Raw genomic sequence first — 21,847 nt, forward strand, 5'->3', positions numbered from 1 at the left:
TGCCTGGAGAAAGTTTCTAACTCCCACTTCTGCTCCAGAGGCTAGCCTGTGAGTCCTTCTACAGAATCTCTGGCCATACCCATGAAATATGTGCCATCTAATGTGGCCACAAAGGAGTGGACGCAGTATCTCCATCACTGAAGAGATAGGAGAAACAGGAATCCTTCCTCAAACCCTGTCATTGGATGAAGCACTTCTTGACACAGAGCAGGGGACCCCTCACAAAGTAAGGGAAAGGAGTGTCATTCATTCATTCAGTCAGTCATTCAGACACCACTGAAACTGTGCTAGGTACTGAGGCTCCTCACTCACCCAAGACTGACATATCCAACAGTCCAAAGTCATTTTGTGTCAGGGACAATGTGGAGAAGTAGGAGTTGTCCTGACTAGAGGACAGGGGAGGGCAGTTCTTATCCTGGTTCAGGCGCTAATTAACTTGGGCCTCAGGTTCCTAATCTATAAAATGAGAGAAGTCATTTCTTAGGGTCTTTCCAACTATAATGTTCTATGGCTGCACCTTTATTATTGTGGGGCCAGACCTACTTCAGCCCTAGGAGGAAGACCCTCAGCCACAACCCAGGAAGTTTTCTTCTCCAGTTTAGAATGGAAGGTTCAATATGGCCAGCCTCCCATTCTATAGCTGAACTGATTTCATTACATCTCATAGTTTTTAGGCACCGAGTCCCTGTGACTTTAGAATCATCTGAAATCCAAAGTGAAAATGCTGCTAATCAGATATGACCCAGGTCATCAACTGAACTGTGATCACAGCCCCACATACATGCATGTGATTAGACTTTAGAGATACTGTACTTTTTGGTTAGGAACAATTCCTTAATCTTGAGGAGTTTGGGCTTTCTCGGGGGGTGGGGAGGTAGTTGAGAAGCAAATACTCACTAAGCTGGTAGACAGATGTTATGTCAGTCTGAGCAAGTGTGCGGAGGAAGCTGACACACTCAGCTTTCCTGTCACTTCCCAGGAACCCCAGAGAGCATTTTTCCTCATCACTGAAAAAGGCGGAGTTCTTGCTCCTGTGTTGAGGCAAAAGACATGGACACAGATCAGTGCAAGGTTTCAGACACGACCTCTTCTCTCTTCACCCTAGAATGCATTGAAGGACACAGAGAAGCCATCAGCCTACACAGTCAGAGCTGAAATCAGACTCCTCATCTCACTGTTGTATAAAGCTTTTATCTGTACATCAAAGAAGAGCTGGAGGCACCTCATCTGTGCAGAACCGACCTATGTGGTGGCTGAAGAAGCGGCACATGAAAACAACCCTCCAATTAAATCTCCATCTCTCAAGAAAAACAAAACCCCTTCCTTCAACCCCTACCCATTCTGTGAGACCACATGGTGACCATTTCTAGGGAAAGAAATAGGAACTGGCTGTCCTAAATGCAGGGGTTGGAAAAGGACCATTAAAAGATGTTTCTTTGACAGATTATTTCAAGAAAACACTCAGGACTGATGACACAATTTAGAGGAACAATGGAGAAAGCTTGACTATAGTCAGAAGAAACTCTTCACAGCTGATATTGACATCAGATTCCATGACACAGCACAACAGTGTTATGCACCATAAAGAGAGGGAAAGAAGGCTGAGGCATGGGAAGTGGGTAGAAGGAAGGCCAGGGGGCTAGAAGAAATGATTATAAATAAACAGAGCTCTGTATATTCACTTTACCGTATAAACTAATTGTTAAAACCAATTTGTCAGCTAGATACCTGTCATAAAATCAAAGAACATGAAAACTAGAAGTGCCTTGGAAAGTATTCAGTCCAATATCCATCTAGACAACATTTAATATCTCTTTGTTCCCAATATATTTTTAACTTCAGAATCCAGCTTTAAAACAAAAATAACTTGAAAGCCCAAGTGTTAATACCAGCTAATACTTTGTGGGGGCTGTGTATTATGAATCAGATACTCATTTAATGCATGCAGTTGCCCTATGATGCATATACTATTCTTATTCCCTTTTTACAGAGGAAGAGACTGAGGTACAGAAAAATAAAGTCTGTGGTTCAGTTCAGTTCAGTCTGTGGTTAGGTAACCATAAAGCAGGATATAAGAGGAGCTTCTTTACTTCAAGCATGATTAAGGGAAGGGCTGGGATGCAGTGCCATGGTCTGCCACTTACCCATTGTCTCCGTAGCTCAGATAAATGCAGTTTGAAAGTCAGTCACTTTAGTAGCTGTTTTCTAGTTGAGAAAACTAGCCACTAATGTGAACTGCTCAAGGTCACAACTCTGATTAGAGGCAGAACTGGCACTAAAGCTTGTCTTGACATCTGCAGCTCTTGACACAATACTTAAGTCAGTCAGTTCAGTCGCTCAGTTGTGTCCGACTCTTTCCAACCCTCTGGGCTGCAGTACACCAAGCCTCCCTGTCTTATGGAACCCCTCTCTCTGGCTTGACCTCCAGATTCTCCCCAGCAGTTTAAGATATTCCATTCTTGAAAGAGCATGTAATTGAATTCTACATCTAAACTCATTTGAGATAAAAAGAATGATATGATCCCATTCCTGAATTTACTATTTCATTTACTCTTCATAACAATCCTATGATGTAAGTATTTTTGTTCATATTTGTAGATGAAGATTCAGAAAGGTTTAGTGACATGCTCAAAATTACACAGCTGGAAAGTGGTAAAGCTGAGACCGAAGCTGAGGTCTTCTGCCTCTGTGTCCATTGCCTATGGCTAATATGCTAATGCCCTGAGTCCCAGATATTTAGAGAGAGTCCAAGAAGCTTGACAAATTACATTAGGGCTTGCCGGCATGGAGATGGACTTAGAAGGAGTGTGGTAGGGCTTCTAGAAATACAAGAAGCTGAAGCACAGGGCTACTTGCCACCATATACATAGACAAAGCATGGATAAAATCTGATAAACATTTTAATATAGTCTTTAAAGAGAGAAAGGGAAATTCCTAGGAGCCAGAAACAAAAGGAAAAAGCAAAGCCAAATTGGTAAGTTAGAGTAGATGGTCCAGAGATGCTAGTGGTTCTCATCTGGGACATTGGCCCTCAGAGGTGGGGCTGACCTGCTAATACCACTTAGGGACAGAATGTGACTTTGGACCTGTGTGAAGCAGGGAAGCTGAATGGAGCTCCCAAAATAGCTTTGTGTTCCCTATGGCCTAAAATCTAGAAGTGCTGCGACTTCTATAAAAGGGGATTGGAAACTTCTCATAACCTGCCAAGAACACGCTTTCTGTTTGTCTGAGTGTCTGGAAAAAATAAACCACCTAGGCTTACACTATTACAAGGTGTGGGATATGAATTTACACTGCACAATGTAGGTACCCTATCAGAGAACCAGATCTGAACCACTGAGTTTCTAAGTTTCCAGGGGAAGCAAAAGCCAAAAGTGCTCTGCTGGAATGCTTTCTGTAGTAAAGGCTTCAGGCAAAGACCATCTTTTAAAATGTTGAAAGTTCATTCACATAACTGAAAATACAAACCACACAAGAAAATGAACTATTGACGAAGAGAGTCAGCAAATGCACAAATGGGTAGATCAACACTACAATAGAACTAACAGTAATCTGAAGATAATTTATAATAAGCATGGTTAAAATAATGAAATAAAAAGAATGAATAGAGGCTACAATGAAAATATGGGGCTATAAGAGCAGAAACAGCATATGTGAAAAATAGTAAAATACAAATTTTAGAAGTGAAAATAAAAGCATGGACATTTGGGACCATATGAGTAAAGTTAAACAACAGGTTTAGTCACAACAGAGAAGAAAATTGGTGAAACTGAAGAATGTTCTGAGGAAATCATCCAGAATGTAGCCTAGCATGACAAAAGATGAAAAATATAAAGCAACTGATTAAGCAAGATTGAGGATAGAATGACAAGTCCAACATACCTCTAACAGGAATTCCAGAAGAGAGACTAAAGAGAATGAGAGAGAGGCAATATTCAAAGGAAGAATGACTGAGCATTTTCCAGAATTGAAGAAAGACATGAGTCTTCAAATTGAAGAAGCACACCAAGTCCTAAGCAAAATAAATAAAAATAATACAATTTAAACATGATTTCCATTTCATTAAGGTTGTAAGTCTTTTTGGATTTTCTATTTCTCCTAATCATTCTTTCTGGGTTCAATTATCAATTAATTAACTATTCAACTCATGGAATAAAAGAGTTAAATATAAATGATAGGAACATAAATTTATGAAATAAAAGCAAAGTAGAAAAATTATAAAGGTAAATATGAAATTAATGAAATAGAAAACAAACAATAAAGATGGTCAGCAAAAGAAAAATTGGTTTCCTGAAAAGACTAATAAGATTGACAAAACTCTGGCAAAATGGATTTGAAATTTTATATTAATAATTAATTTTCACTCTACACTTTGAAGATATTATTCTACACCTATGTAAATGATCATGCAAGAGTATATTTTAAGTATCTTAAAGAGATGGAAAGCATTTACCAACTCACAGATCTCCACTGAAATATCTACCTAGAGGTGTACATGATGGAGAAGGAAGTGGACAACTTGCTATAAATAATAGGATATATCAAAGCTAGACATACTACGGTACAATTGCAAAACATCAATAACAAAACAAAACCTTAACAAAAACAGCGAGATAAAAGCTACCTACTGCAAAGAAATGGTTATGAAACAGCAAACTTCTCATCAACAAAAATAGATGCCACAAGAAATGGAATTATAAAGAAGACACAGATAAACAATAAGAATAAAAGAGGGGATTAACAAAGAAATTTTTTAACATTTAATACCATGAAATATTGGCTTTTCTCCTATTCTCTTATATCTGCTTTTGAGTACATTAATCTTTCAATCTTGTTTATTTTTAAATGTAGGCATTTAAGTATATAAATTTCTTGTAAGTAACACTTTACAAAAATTAACTATATCTTTTACAACATGAATAAATCTAAAATTTATAATGTCAATTGTGGAAAAGGCCAGTTGTAGAAAAAACATTTATATAAAATTTTAATACACAAAACCATAGTATTTTCATTTATAAACAAATGTCAATTTTTTAAGTGTATCAGAATAAAGACTAGAATTCCAAACAGTGTTGGCCTATAGGATGGAATCAGGATCAGAGGATGGAAGTATGAGGGGGTAAAAAGGCATCTTCAATTATATCTAAGGACTTTTTTTCACTTAAAACACACACAAACTCAAACACAAACACATTAAATGCTTTAAAAAAAAAAAAAAGGACAAATGTGGCCTTCTGTCACTCTCAAAAGGGTGATAGTCTTCAAAGTCACTCTTGTCAAATACAAAGACTGTCTATTCAGACAGACCTGCCCAAGGTTTAAGAATGGGTTTTCCAGCTACTGTTGCTGTGAAACTAGGTAGCTGATGTTGAAACCTGAGCTACAAAAAGAGAAACCCACAAAAATTTGCTTCCATGGATAAGCAAGATCCCAGTCCCACGTGTCAGAGGCATGACCTAAATCTGACTCAGCAAACAGCTTCTGAGAAATTTCATTGTCAATACACAGCCAATTTGGTTAAATCAAAAAATATATGCATGTATGCATACACACATACATATGTCATAGAAACACTTGAGAGAATAAAAAACCATCAAACAGAGGGAAGCTGCGAGGAGAGGATGGAGACTTCAGCAAATGCTGGGCCATCTTCAGAAACCCGACCCCAAACACAGACTAAGAGTGACACCCAGTGGCCTGATCACAGGGACAGCACAGCACACAGGGATGGCTTGTTCCTAGTCCATACCATGGCTGCTTCAGGCAGCAGGTTGTCTGTGGGGTTTTCATCCAATTGCTGTGTTTTGAGAGTGTCTGTAATCTAGAGAGTGCTTTGGGGGTGTGCAATGAACAAGTACCCCTCCCCTCTCCCTCTGTCACCCTTCTCTGTCTCCTGTCCACTCTCCCCTTCCTGCCCTACCAAATGTGCAATCTTTGGTGCATGGGGTCCCACGGGTGACCAGGTGGAGGCCAACAGGTGACTGTGCAAGTAAGGAGAAGGTGTCCTACCACCTCTGTGATACAGGGGATGATATTCTGCAGGATGAGTGTACCCTGTGCAACTAAGCCAGCTAAAATGTGATGATCAGATTAATTTAGTAGTACTGGGTTATTGTCACTTGAGGCATGGTATGAGGAGTTGTTAAGTCATGTCTGACTCTTTTGCAATCCCATGAACTGTAGCCTGCCAGGCTACTGGAGTGGATTGCTATTTCCTTCTCTGGGGGAGCTTCCCTCCCAACGCAGGCATCGAACCTATGTTTCCTGCATTGACAAGCGGATTCTTTACTGCTGAGCTGCCAGGGAAACCCATGGTATGAGGTACAGAAGTGAAATATAATTGATGAAATCTGACACCTACCCTCAATAGCCTATTTAATGGCCTCTCAAAGATTACCACCCACAACAGTAACAGCAATAATAAGAGTTAATGTATATTGATCATAATACACACACAGACCCTCATACACACTATGCCAGACACCATTTTAAGGGATTTACATGTAGCTCATTTCAACTCAAGACAATCTTATGGGCAAATACTAACACTGTATGTATTTTGCAGATAAGAAAACTAAAGCTTAGAGAGACAAATTAACATACCCGAAGTCACCCACTGGTAAGCTAATGAAGACACAGGATGTGCTCCTGTGGCTATAAATGCCTATCAGGAAATCTGGCTCTGCAACACTTTATTACTGAGCTATGCTACTTTCCAATGACCAGTGACCTCCTCATGGTGAATGACTTCTCAATGGTCAATCTCAAAGACCTTTCACAGTGTTAAGCATCCCCCCATCTCCCACATGGCTAGTAGTTCCTCCTTCTCAGCTGTCTCCTTCACTACATTCTTTCTTTCTCTGCTCTGTAAATGGTTCTTCCCATTTACAGACACTCTGTTCTTTTTATTCTTTCTCCCTTTCATCAGAGCCTCAGGACTCTGCTGTTGAAAGAGAACCCCAGATTTAACATCAGAAATCTGGGATGGGTTCAGCTATTTCACTCCTGGGATCCTCACCTACCCCTGCAGTAAATTGAGGGGATAGTTACAGCAGCAGTTTTCACCCAATCTGTACACTAGCCCCTCTGCAGAGCTTTTAAAATCATAGCGACCCAGGCCCCACACAGACCAATGAGAATGAACTTCTAGGGGCAAAACACAAGGATCCATATTTGTAAAGCTCCCACAATCTCTGAAGTGTTGACTGAGCCTAGCAGTGTTCTCTCCTCTCCAGTCCCCTTGCTCCTTCCTAAATGCCCCTGAACTCAAACTTGTAATTGGTCCCTTGCCTCCAGGCTATCCCCTGACCATGCATAGCTCGCCCAAAGCCAGAGCTGGCTTCTTAGACAGAAGTCCCAGGCACATCATGTCACCCTTGCTCAGATACATTCAGTAGCTTCTCATTCCCTGGCAGGTGAAGGACAGGTCCTTGGCATCGGCATTTCCTTTCACATCATGGCCCCCAAGAGCCTTTGTTTGCCACACTAGCGTCTACCTGGTGAGCTGCTCCTAACATGACTCACTCCTCAATATCTCCCTCACTGTCCTACCTGTGACCTCCTTTCCTATTTATGTCTGTTGAAATGTCTTCTATCATGCAAAGCTGAACTCAAATGTTACCGTTTTGAGGAAAGTTCTCTTGACAGAGTTTACCTCCTTATAAACTCCTATTGTACTCCATACCTCTCCAGGAACTCAGTGAGTCATTCCTCTTATAGAGGTACCTGGGTTCCCACATGTTTGTGTAGGGAAAATTACCTTCTCTCCCCTCTCCCTACAAAGGAAAAAGCTTGTTCTTGGCTCTCTCTCCTTAGTGGCTCTTTCAGTGAGGGAAGGAGTTCCAGTCTGAGTGTTCAGAGCCAAAGGCATTGCTTGGGCCATGTTTTCCCCACGTGGAGGGCCACAGTATCTCAAGTTTAGCCACCTACTCTGTTTCCTCTAGTACTTCCTGGACCCAGGCTTTTTACTATTTCCTATCCCAGTGCAGGATGCTCACCCAGAGAGACTTGGAGGTATTCTAGGACTCTATGACAGGGTGGCTGGAGCAGGCTTGTCACCTGCTGCTGACTGGTCACATGGTACTTCTGTACCTCAGAACCAAGCCTTTTGGATTTAAGGCAGGAAACAGTAAAAGAGGCACTCCGTCATCCTGGCCAACACTGACTTCCCACATTGAACTTGCACCAGATAGACCTACGTGAGAGGGAACTCTCCATTTACTAAGCAATAGTCTACAGGTCCCTGTGCATGCACTCCCTTGATGGGGCCCCTTGGTTGGATGGGAAGGTCTAAGAGCAGGCCTTGAGTTTGGAGGGTTGTGCTTCTCTACTTGCACAGAGGAAGGCCTCAGTGACCATCTGCTGAAATGAACTGACTTCTTCCCTGGTCACTCATCTTTCCCGTCCTATCACTCCTCATGTTGTCTAGGTTGTCAGAATGTGCTCTTATGGCTTTGTGTTACTACGAAGCCCTGAAGCTCATCTGCAACCTGCACAGAATGGGACAGGACCACTGGGGAAAGTGGCCCTGCTCCAGCACATCCCAGATGGTCTACCTGTCATACTTACATTGGGGAATAAGAATCAGGATCTATCATCCTGGTGGGGACAAAGCCCACTTCTCCTGAGAGCGCTGACTTCCCAATGAACCACTGAAGCCCAGGAATGACAAAGCCGATGATCTCAATGCTTTCTCCCTGGTGGAAATTCAGCTCATCCTTTTCTTCCCTCTCATATTCCTTCCAGGCTTTACATTTTCCTCTGCCTGTGGGAAAACAACACACAGGTCAACCAAATAAGGCAGAAACAGCTGAGCCACTCACTAGCTTCCAATGTAATATGAAATGAAATGTTCCCAAGACTTCAGAACTTTTAAGGACCAGTGAAACTTCTCCCTCCTCTTCAAAAAAATAAAGAAAGAAATTGGCAGGAATGATCCAGGGTAACTGGCTTTTCATTTGGCCAATCTAGGAAATTCAAAAAATGAACTATCATCTACTTTCACCATTGTTTTATAAAAGAAACTTTAACAAATGTAGGAAATATCATCTCAGAATGCTAGGTATTTCTTAAAACAGAATAAAGGCAGCTTGTGTAAAACTGGAAAGCTCACTATATTGTCCTACTTTGTCTTATTTGCCATTACCATGCAAACACTTCATTATGGTTAGCACAGATCTACAGACCAGGGTGAGGACCACTGTAGGATCTCTCCACTTCTTTCTGGCTCCTTTGGCCATTATGACTGGCCAACTCCCTAGCTGTTGATTGTGTCTTCAAAATCAGAAGTTCCCACTGCTTTGGGGGTTAACAGTATCTACCATGAGTTAAACACTTACAATGTGACACAACTGTACTAACTGACTTATAGATGTCACTTAGTTTAGTTCCCATGACAAATCTGAAGTTGGTTTTACAGTAACCTCATTTGCTATTGAGGAAGTTGTGGCATAGTGAGGGCACATCACAAATAGGCTGAGGTCACACTGGTTTTAAGTTGTAGGGCTAGAATCTGAACCCAGAACATACTTCACAGCCCCATGTTCCTAACTACAAGACCATACTGCCTCAGACACATAAAAATCTTGTTTATGGTTGATTATTTATTAGATATACTGTCTGGATCTGATAATTCCCTCTGTATATTTTTAAGTGTTATTTGAGCTCAGAACTTTAAAAATTGCACTTTGTGCTAGGTGTGGTAAGGCAGGTCCAAGGATAAAGATGAAAACATTAAATTTTATTATCTAGTAGATATAAATATACTTACAGATATGTGTATGTGTTTATATATATATATATGTGTGTGTATATATTTATGTGTGTATATGTATATATAAGTATGTGCATCACATGCATGCTCAGTCAAGTCCAACTCTTTGTGACCCTATGGACTGTAGCCTGCCAGGCTCCTCTATCCATGGGATTCTCCAGGCAAGAATACCAGAGTGGGCTGCCATTTCTTTCTCCAGGGAATCTTCCCAACCCAGGGATCGAACCCATGTCTTTTGTGTCTCCTGCATTGGCAGGTGGATTATTTATCACTGAGCCACCTGAGAAGCCCATATATACCCACACATACATAGAGAGATTAACTAAAATGTATGCGTATATTTATGCACATATATGTATGCATGTATTTCATTATTCAACAAGTATTTACTGAGCACCCACTATGTGCCAAGCATTCTTAATCTTCCTAAGCACAAAATTCTAAAGGAGATTAGAAAACATTTTGACTAGAGATTGAAAGCAGGCAGCCTGGAGGCCACATCTGGCCTACATGGGGCTTCTTTTTCACCCACATATCTTTAAAACCCTACGGTCCCCACCATTTCCTAACATCATCTTCTATTCAGGCCCTCCATGCATCTGTGTGTTCTGCCTGCCCTTGGAGCCATTTATATCTACAGTATAGCCCTGATTTGAGACCTCTCACTTCACAGGCAAGGGAACCCATGTCTACGGATGGTATAACTGGCTTCCCCAGATGGAGTCAACAACAGAGATGAGACAGGAATTCACATCAACTGACTCCAAATCTGTGGATAAAGTAGGAGGCAGAGCAATATTATCTCCCTACTAATATTGTCTTCAACTCAGCCATACCGATCTGATAGGAGCCTGCCCAATCCCTCTTCCTGGAAAGGCCACAGTTTCCTGGATAATTCTTTAGGAACCATCTGCCAATGGAAACACAGGGTTTGCAAACATGGATTTCAAAAAATTTGAAAAGTGAACAGAATAATTCATTAAAATAACAATGATGGTAATAATGATAAGTATTATTGTCATTTAGATTACTCTAATTTTAATAGTGGCAAACATTCATTGAGAACTTACTTTTTATCAAGCATTATGAAAAAGAGGGAAGCTTAACAGGCCTGGGGTATTTTCTAGCCCAGCAATTAGTTTGCCAGTTAAATAACTAACAAAGGATCCCACTCCATTCTACTGTCAGACTCTCTGATACACAGGGCCCATGGCCTGGAATCATGTTTATTGTCACTCTGATGGAATTTATACTACCTCCCAGTAAGGATTCTCAGACTTTAGTGTGAAAAACATCCCCTGATATTTAAAGGGAGCTTACATAAATTGAAGATTTTTGGATCCAACCCCAAGAGAGACTGAGAAAGACCAGGGATATAAACTTGTAGTAAAATCTCCAAGTGACTCTGGTACAAATGGTCCCCAGTCCCCACAAACACTGCACTGGAGACCAGGCAGTGTATTTCTTCTTTGATGCAATGCCCATTTGAAATTTTGGGTTTTCTCCATTTCATCTAATTGTACAAATCTTGACTGTTAAAAAAAACGAAAAAGATAAAAAGCATCCAGGTTTGTCCCCTCCCTGTCACCATGGATGTCCATATCTACAAATGTACCTACTCTGTTCTGTGCAGACTTCAGTGTGCTCTGGGACCCTCTCCCAGGATTTGAGTGGCTACTCACTGGTGAAAAGGGAGAAGCAGGGGTTCCAAGGCTGACACTGGCACCAGGCCCCGCTGACCCGTCACCAAGGACACACCTTCCCACTCAGACTCGCCTTCAGCCATCTTCACCGAGATTAACTCATTCTTGCAAAGTGTCAAATACTCCCCTTCCTTCTCAGCTGGCTGAGCCACAGAGCACATGGCTCTGCAGAAGAAGTGACCTGTAGATAATGAGAAAAGCTCTTTCCAAGGAGTACTAGGAAGTGAAAAGGGAGTATCCACTATGTATATTTCCATCAGAGCCCAGATACTTTTCTTTCTGAAAATAAAGTACACAGTCCAGGGAGAGGTGCTACGGGAGGTCTTTGGGACCCCAGGAAATTGGTACCAGGTCCAAAAAAAAAAAAAAACACTCAGAGGGAATTCACTTAAAATAGGCACCAAAAATTCCAAATAATTCTCAAGAATGAGGTTTAATTAGGACTTCACCTTGAGAAAAGATGAAACAAAGTTAGTGAAAATATATTTAAGAGAACTTCAGTTATAATTGCAACCTCATGCTTAATCTTAAGATCAAAAAAGAATAAATTAAGTTGATTTGGGTGAACATAATTTCTCCAACTAAATTTCATAGTTGTACAGTATGAAAGTTTTTCTTTCATGTATGATTCATGTGATACAATCAGAAAGAGAATTATTCTGCAAAATATTCTACAGAAATCTGGCTCTTTCACTGTGTCTGTTGAAAGGGTATTGCTGAACCATGAAAGATGCCAGAATTCTTGGCCTCTGGAGGAGAAGAATTCAATCTGGGGCCAGAGATGAGGCTTGATCGCTCAGAGCTTTTGTGTAATAACGTTTTATAAAGTATAAAAGAGAAAGCTTCTGACATAGACATCAGAAGAGGGCAGAAAGAGTGCCCCCCTGTCACTAATCTTACAGGATTAGTCAGAAGGTTTTCGGGAAGGAGAAACTGTGCTTAAGCAGGATACATTGTTGTTGTATAATCCTTAGTACAGAGTTTAAACTGAGTTGTGTAACTGACCAAGACTAAGGAATGCAGACAAAAAAGCTTGTCCTTTCCTCCTCCTTGAGAATTCCAGACCTCTATCCCCACTTCGAGAGCCCCAGACCTCTATCTCCTCCTTGGGGACTCTGGACTTCTTATCAATTTGCCTAGGAATTGACTCTCTCACTATGATATCATCACTTGTTAACCAGCTGGTTGCAGCCTGGATCAATCCTTCCTTGTAAACAGATTGGTGGATGTTCCAAGAAGTTTTCCAATATCATTTTCTTCAATCTCATGAAATCATGTAAGTTTTGTAAGATCTGCAATTTTATTTTACAATCAAATTATATCACATGCTTGGCATAGTGGTTCTTAATCTTGGGTGCACGTTAGAATAATCTGCAACTTTTGAAAAATATCAAAGCCTGACCCCCATCTCTGGAGATAAACTCACCCCAGTGGAGCCCTGACATGGACATCTTCTTAAAAATTCTCAAGTGGTTCCAACATCAGACAATCAGTGACACTGGCCAACACAGCTGTTCATATGATATTGATGTTAAACTGAGATGCTTGAAATAATACTGTAACAGGTGGGTTCATTTGTGAATATTTTCATGTTTGAATGGTTTTTGCCTCCCTCTGTATCCTATTGCAAGGACTCTGATAACAAATATCCAGATAAGACCCTCATTCCCACCCCTACACCATACTCACCTTCCTGGATCAGGAGTCCCAGGTATATACTTTCCAGGTGTTTATCATCTATTGACACGTGGATCTCTGTATCCTCAACCAGTCGGCAGTTGAGCCAGTACTTGTGGTCAAAAAGGAGATGTTCCAGACATGTAGATACATAGCCTAAGTCAAGCCGAACAGGATTCCTCAACAAGATTCCTGCCATTAGCTGAGCATTAGGGTGAGCAATTTCCCACCTGAATTTCTCCCCCAGACTTTCATCCCTAACCTGACTACATTTAACTGGAATTAGAAGAGCACAGAGAGGTAGCTAGAAATTTTCTAAAACTAATTAGCTCTTCTCAGCATCTGTTGGGAAGTACAAATCATTTTTAAATCATATTTATTTTCAACATATTATGAGTGTCCATAAAAGCAGAATGAGATTATCAAACCAAACTATCTTTCTATAATATACCCATAGAGGAATCTCCAAGATTACAATGTTGACTCTGGGGGTTCCTGGTTCCCCCTTAAAGTTCTCCTGACCAAATCCAAATTCTTATATCCCTGATGATGCAGTAGCCAGGGAGATTCTCTATGATCCATAAGTGAGTCAGGATTTACTTTAACATTCCTCTGACCTTCCCCTTACCTCATGCCCAGTAAGATCTCACTTGTTAAAACCAGACTAAAAACTATGCAAATTTCAAAACTGTAATGATAACGGATAGTATTTTAAACATTCCTACAAATTTAAATGATTTGTATTAAAATTTTGATTTTTCTCTAGACTTCCTTATTTTCTTAAGATGCAAAACCTGTCTTTTTCCATTCTGACTCTCCATTGTACTGATTTAGGCCCTGTGTATCTTCTGTAACAGTGCCTATCATACTTTAATGTGCACAAAAAATCACCTGGGACATTATTAAAATAGAGGTGCGGGTTCAGTAGGTTTAGGGTGGGGCCTGTTGTTGTTGTTCATTTGCTAAGGATTCCATTTTTCTAACAAGCCCCACTTGATGCTGATGTTGCTGGTCCATGGAGCGTACTTTGAATAATAACGATCTCTAATGGTCACAGAAGGAAATGGGTGGAATGGAGAGCAGAAAATCACCCTGACTACAAGAGAAGAATTTATGGCTTCTAGTGAAGAGCCATCTTGACCCTCCTCCCCTACATGAAATCACTTCCTGCGGTTTGCATGGAGTCCCGCATTCTCTAAGAGATGTAAAACATGCGCATCAATTCAAGAGGCCTCCTCTTGCTTTGCTTGGTTTTGCTTTGCAATTGTAACTTTCCTGTCATGAGTTACTCTCCATGGAGATGGTAGGTTAACTATTTCCCACCACACTGGTACTGGTGCTGTGCCCCAATATTCTTCTTTACCTTCTAGAAAACCCTGCATCCTGAGGCCCCTTTAGCAGACAATTTCCCCATATCTTTCTTTGACTCTTCCAAAAACATGGAACATGGATCTGGAACTATTTTGAACAGCTATTTAGATCCTACCTAACGCTGATTTCTTTTTCTTTTTAACCATAAATTTTGAATTTATCTCTACTTTGAATTTTGTAGATGAACAATAACTATTGGGCAGTTTTAACTTATCATCTAATAATCTCTCCTTGAAACAAAGAAGTGCTGCATGTGACATTTCAGTGCAGTATCTGCTTTAGATTTAGTTCCAGGAACTTTGTGATATTTCGATTAGAGCATCCAATTAGGCACTATCTCTTTTAATTATCAGAGCCACACCAATTCCTTAATGTCAAGCTCTACAAAATGGCTGATCTGAGACACAGGTGCTCCTTCACCTGCCTGCTCATATCATACCTAAATTCAGGTAGGTGGAGAACTTCCAGATTTCCTCCATAGTCTTAAAGGTGATGAGGAACTGGGCTTTCTGGGACTGGATACCCACCAACCTGGCTGAGAGGTCCTGAGTAAAGAGAACAGTGAGTCAGTCTGGGATGACAGAAGTGTTCTGTGAACAAGTTCACATATGACAACGTGCTGTGTATGAACTTCTTCTTTTGAGATATAATTGACATATAACACTGTATTAATTTTTAGTGTGCAATATAATGATTTAACATATGTATATATTGTGAAATGATGACCACAGTAAGTTTAGTTAACATCCACCACCTCATATAATTACAGATTCATTTTTTCTTGAGATGAGAACTTTAAAGATCTATTCTCTCAGTAATTTTCAAATATTCAATATAGTATTGTTAACTACAGTCACCATGCTATCTGCTACATTCCCAGCACTTATTTATCTTATAACTGGAAGCTTATACCTTTTAAGCACTTTCACCAATTCTGATGTAGATATTTTACATCACTAGAAAAACAAAAAGGAAATAACCTAAATGTTCATCAATAGGAGACTGGTTAAGATAAATTATGATTCATCCATTCAATGGATACGTTATATATTATAAAATTATAATATTATATATCCATTAAAAAGTTCTTTGTGAATTGATACAGGCTCCAAATGTACCCTCTGAATGAAACAACACCAGCAACAAAAGGAAGCCAAAGCGTAGAACTGTGCACAGAAAATGTTATCTTTTGTGTTTAAAAAAAAAAAAGTATGTGTTAGAGGCTGAAGAATGAATCACAGAAGGCACTTTGGAAGTAAATTCAATAGTGAATCTCTGTTTAATAATTATTTTCATGAAACCAGCAAACAGAAAAACTAAAACATACAAAAATAAAAAGTATCCATAATCCCTCCTCCTAGAGATCATCAATGTTAACAACTTTGTCTATGAACTTTGAACCTTTTATCCCAAATGTGAGTTTCTACATAACTATTTCTATATGAATAGAATCACATTACTAAGTTGTTTTGTAATAGTTTATCACTAAACAATGTTTTATGAACCATTTCCCAAGTCATTAAATAACCTACATTATTTTTAATGGTTATATATGCCATTGTCACATTAAGATAATTAATTCTTAAAGATTTACTAGGATTAGACATTTGAGTTGTTTTAATTTTTTAACATTCTAAACAATACTGTGATAAACATCCCAATCTAAATCTTTGCATGCATCCTTGATTGTTCTGACACAGGTAATTCCAAGAAGCTCTATACAGTCAACAAAAACAAGACCAGGAGCTGACTGTGGCTCAGATCATGAACTCCTTATTGCCAAATTCAGACTTAAATTGAAGAAAGTAGGGAAAACCACTAGATCATTCAGGTATGACCTAAATCAAATCCCTTATGATTATACAGTGGAAGTGAGAAATAGATTTAAGGGTCTAGATCTGATAGATAGAGTGCCTGATGAACTATTGACGGAGGTTCGTGACACTGTACAGGAGACAGGGATCAAGACCATCCCCATGGAAAAGAAATGCAAAAAAGCAAAATGGCTGTCTGAGGAGGGCTTACAAATAGCTGTGAAAAGAAGAGAGGCGAAAAGCAAAGGAGAAAAGGAAAGATATAAGCATCTGAATGCAGAGTTCCAAAGAATAGCAAGAAGAGATAAGAAAGCCTTCTTCAGCGATCAATGCAAAGAAATAGAGGAAAACAACAGAATGGGAAAGACTAGAGATCTCTTCAAGAAAATTAGAGATACCAAGGGAACATTTCATGCAAAGATGGGCTCGATAAAGGACAGAAATGGTATGGACCTAACAGAAGCAGAAGATATTAAGAAGAGGTGGCAAGAATACACAGAACAACTGTACAAAAAAGATCTTCACGACTCAGATAATCATGATGATGTGATAACTCACCTAGAGCCAGACATCCTGGAATGTGAAGTTAGTGGGCCATCAGTACGAACAAAGCTAGTGGAGGTGATGGAATTCCCGCTGAGCTATTTCAAATCCTGAAAGATGACGCTGTGAAAGTGCCACACTCAATATGCCAGCAAATTTGGAAAACTCAGCAGTGGCCACAGGACTGGAAAAGGTCAGTTTTCATTCCAATCCCAAAGAAAGGCAATGCCAAAGAATATTCAAACTACCACTCAATTGCACTCATCTCACACGCTAGTAAAGTAATTCTCAAAATTCTCCAAGCCAGGCTTCAGCAATACGTGAACCGTGAACTCCCTGATGTTCAAGCTGGTTTTAGAAAAGGCAGAGGAACCAGAGATCAAATGGCCAACATCCGCTGGATCATGGAAAAAGCAAGAGAGTTCCAGAAAAACATCTATTTCTGCTTTATTGACTATGCCAAAGCCTTTGACTGTGTGGATCACAATAAGCTGTGGAAAATTCTGAAAGAGATGGGAATACCAGACCACCTGACCTGCCTCTTGAGAAACCTATATGCAGGTCAGGAAGCAACAGTTAGAACTGGACATGGAACAACAGGCTGGTTCCAAATAGGAAAAGGAATATGTCAAGGCTGTATATTGTCACCCACCCTGCTTATTTAACTTATATGCAGAGTACATCATGAGAAGTGCTGGGCTGGAAGAAACACAAGCTGGAATCAAGATTGCCAGAAGAAATATCAATAACCTCAGATATGCAGATGACACCACTCTTATGGCAGAAAATGAAGAGGAACTAAAAAGCCTCTTGATGAAAGTGAAAGAGGAGGGTGAAAAAGTTGGCTTGAAGCTCAACATTCAGAAAACGAAGATCATGGCATCCGGTCCCATCACTTCATGGGAAATAGATGGGGAAACAGTGGAAACAGTGTCAGACTATTTTTGGTGGGCTCCAGAATCACTGCAGGTGGTGACTGCAGCCATGAAATTAAAAGACGCTTACTCCTTGGAAGGAAAGTTATCACCAACCTAGATAGCATATTGAAAAGCAGAGACATTACTTTGCCAACAAAGGTCCATCTAGTCAAGGCTATGGTTTTTCCAGTGGTCATGTATGGATGTGAGAGTTGGACTGTGAACAAGGCTGAGTGCCGAAGAATTGATGCTTTTGAACTGTGGTGTTGGAGAAGACTCTTGAGAGTCCCTTGGACTGCAGGGAGATCCAACGAGTCCATTCTAAAGGAGATCAGCCCTGGGATTTCTTTGGAAGGAATGATGCTAAAGCTGAAACTCCAGTACTTTGGCCACCTCATGCGAAGAGTTGACTCATTGGAAAAGACTCTGATGCTGGGAGGGACTGGGGGCAGGAGGAGAAGGGGACAACAGAGGATAAGATGGCTGGATGGCATCACTGACTCAATGGACATGAATCTGAGTGAACTCCGGGAGTTGGTAATGGACAGGGAGGCCTGGAGTGCTGCAGTCAACGGGGTCGCAAAGAGTCAGACATGACTGAGCGACTGAACTGAACTGAATTCCAAGAAGTGTAATTGGAAATACACGTTTTCAATCCTAAAATACAGGAGCCAAGCTACCCTTCAAAAGGCTATACAATTTACACACAAGCAGAGCAAGAAGAGACCTGCAACACTTACCCCCTCTTTTTAAAATACCTGAATAAAAAGGTCTGAATCACTGCCCAGACTTGGTTTTCCCCTAAAACATTTCTCTTCTGTTTGTCCAAGCTTCTGGACTTGACTATAACAAATTATGATCAAAAAGTCCCTCTCCCTCCAGGCCAGGTCCTACCATCAAAGAGCAACCCCTGAAATCCTATCCTGAGAGGTTGATTTCATCAACCCCTGAAATCCAACCTTGGAGAAAGAAGAGGACAGAAGGATCAAAGAAAAAGCCCCTACATCAGCAAAGTCAACTCTGAGATTCTCCCATCCCAGGCCCCAAGAGGCCTCAGGTCCTTGGGAGATGTGGATCCTGGTAGTCAGGGAAGAGGTAAAAATTGGTTTACAACAAATTTACTACACACCAGGCACTTTACAACAGTTTGATGAGCAATGCTTCATTTAACTTTCATAATAACACTATGAAAAGAGGAGTTAACCCATTCCAAATACACTTTTATCACATTTAACCATTTCTGAAATAAAAGAAGAGGAAGCATGACATCATAAATAATTGTCATCACTTATTTTCCTTCTCAAAATAATAAATTTATAATCAAATGGCATTTCAGATTTAATAGGAAATGGTATTATCCCTGTTTTATACACAAGGATGCCAGGGCACAGACAGGGGAAGTCAAAGGGGCCATGACACCCAAACTGGATCTCAGTTCTTGCCAAACCCAGTTCTTGCCCATGTCCAAAGTGACTCAAATTAAAAGAAACTCAATGGTGCTAGTTAGTAGCTAATCCCTCCAAGTTCCTGAATTCTGGAGATTTAAAAATAAAACCACTCTGCAATTTATAACATATCTGCTATTTCTGGAGCACATCCTACCACCCAAGTACAACACCAAGCTCTCTGTAGATACTATCTCATTTACTTCTCCCAACAAACCAAACACTATCTTTTTTATTATAAGGCTGATTAAGAGAGTAGGTTCCTCTTTTAAATTTGTATCAAATTCATATAGAGATGGTAAAATAACTAGAACATGCTAGTTTAACATGTAAAGCAGTGTTCTCTTTCCCCGATCTCTTTTAACAACTTGCAACAACTTTTAACTATTTCTGACTTTAATTCTCCTAGCAAGTATGACACCACCCTTATGGCAGAAAATGAAAAAGAACTAAAGAGCCTCTTGATGAAAGTGAAAAAGGAGAGTGAAAAAGTTGGCTTAAAGCTCAACATTCAGAAAACGAAGATCATGGCATCCAATCCCATCACTTCATGGCAAATAGATGGGGAAACAGTGGAAACAGTGGCTGACTTTATTTTCCTGGGCTCCAAAATCACTGCAGATGGTGATTGCAGCCATGAAATTAAAAGATACTTACTCCTTGGAAGAAAAGTTATGACCAACCTAGACAGCATATTAGAAAGCAGCGACATTACTTTGGCAACAAAGGTCCATCTAGTCAAGGCTATGGTTTTTCCAGTGGTCGTGTATGGGTGTGAGAGTTGGACTATAAAGAAAGCTGAGCGCAGAATTGGTGCTTTTGAACTGTGGTGTTGGAGAAGACTCTTGAGAGTCCCTTGGACTGCATGGAGATCCAACCAGTCCATCCTAAAGATCAGTCCTGGGTGTTCATTGGAAGGACTGATGTTGAAGCTGAAACTCCAATACTTTGGCCACCTGATGCGAAGAGCTGACTCATTTGAAAAGACCCTGATGCTGGGAAGGATTGAGGGCAGGAGGAGAAGGGGACAATAGAGGTTGAGATGGTTGGATGGCATCACCGACTCAATGGACATGGGTTTGGGTGGACTCTGGGAGTTGGTGATGGACAAGGAGGCCTGGCGTGCTGCAGTTCACGGGGTCACAAAGAGTTGGACACGACTGAGTGACTGAACTGACTGACTGAAGTACCCCCTAAAATATAAATAATTTAATTATACCCTCCTTCCTTGGTCTAGAACTTGAAGATACTATCTGCCTACTATGAAAGATGAGAAATTGGTTTATCTTATTATCTTTTCCTCCTCTCATTCTAAATTTTATAGCTATTAATTTTTGATTGGTAACTTTGGTACTTAAAAAAGTACACTTAGAGGTTACCAGTGTCTGAGGAAAGGGGATAGAGGAGAGTTACTGTTTAGTGGATACAATGTTTTAGTTCAGGATGATGAGAAATTCCAGAATGGATAGTGGTGATGGTTGCACAATAATATAAATGCATTTAATATCACTGATGTGTACAGTAAAAGTCATTAAAACTGAAAATGTTATGTTATGTATATTTTATCACAATTCTTTAGAGTCAAATTCACAACATTTTTTTAAAAATATACTTTATATTATAATGATTCCCATTCTACAGAAGTATGCAGAAAATCAAAAATTAATAGATTTAAAATGAAGCTTTCTCTGACTCTGACTCCTAACCCATTCCTGCTGAGCAGAGAACCTATACATTATTGTGTATTCAGTTAGAAGTTTTCTTGAGGGACTTTGTTCCTGGCACTGTCCTAGGTGCTGGGGAGAGTGTAGGTACTGGAAGGACAAAAGATGAGGTTGCACTGCTCCCAGAAGCTCACCTTAAACAATGCACGCACCTCCTGGTCCTCATTCTCCAGCGCCCAGAGCCGCCTCCTGGCTGCTTCCTGCAAGGGGCCATTTACACACCTTCTGGAGCGGCTCTTCACACTGAAGGAGAGTGTCAGATCTTAAAGAGAACAGAGGGAGAAAGATCGGGATGGAAATGTAGTAATAGGGAAGAAAGAATCAGGTAACCCCCAATGATTCCCATATCCACTCCCTAAAGTGATGGTCTCATCAATTAGAGACTGTTAAGTAATTGTTAAGTAATCTTAACAATTCTCTGAGCACATTCTTGAAACTTCTCCCCCCCTCAAAAACAAAAACAAAAAATGCTGAAGCCCAGAATGTTCTAGAATCTCAGGAACTGCTACAGTTGGGTTGGTTATTTCTGTTTGTACAGGGTATATTCCTAGCTGCCTGGCCCTGAGGGAACAGTACCACACAGAACCAGCTAAAACATATATTTCCTCCTGTGGATGATTTGTGAACGTTTCCAAAGAATATGAAATTTATCCATATTTATGGAAGAGTATTTATATGTCAGATTTATGATATGTAATAAATATCATGTACTTTATGCATTATACATTGCTGTTGTTGTGTCTGACTCTTTTGCAACTCCATGGAGTCACACCAGCCTCCTGCAGCCCACCAGGCTCCTCTGTCCATGGCATTTCCCAGGCAAGAGTACTGGAATGGGCTGCCATTTTCTTCTCCAGACAATCTCCCAACCCAAGGAT

The 21,847-nt window shown here is 40.3% G+C and overlaps 1 protein-coding gene across 1 annotated transcript in view; it reads right to left on the reverse strand.

Moving 5' to 3' along the window:
* SH3TC2 (SH3 domain and tetratricopeptide repeats 2) overlaps positions 1-21,847 on the reverse strand; it is a 55,877-nt gene that overhangs the window by 18,541 nt on the left and 15,489 nt on the right. The window contains exons 3-9 of the mRNA XM_052644075.1: positions 21,104-21,231; positions 14,966-15,071; positions 13,168-13,311; positions 11,458-11,659; positions 10,612-10,685; positions 8,572-8,767; positions 898-1,031 (exon numbers count right to left, since the gene is read on the reverse strand). Of these exons, the coding sequence (XP_052500035.1) occupies positions 898-1,031; positions 8,572-8,767; positions 10,612-10,685; positions 11,458-11,659; positions 13,168-13,311; positions 14,966-15,071; positions 21,104-21,231 (984 nt within the window). The remainder of the gene's footprint in view (positions 1-897; positions 1,032-8,571; positions 8,768-10,611; positions 10,686-11,457; positions 11,660-13,167; positions 13,312-14,965; positions 15,072-21,103; positions 21,232-21,847) is intronic.

Source organism: Budorcas taxicolor, chromosome 7 (genome assembly GCF_023091745.1).
Source record: "Budorcas taxicolor isolate Tak-1 chromosome 7, Takin1.1, whole genome shotgun sequence".
NCBI lineage: Eukaryota > Metazoa > Chordata > Mammalia > Artiodactyla > Bovidae > Budorcas > Budorcas taxicolor.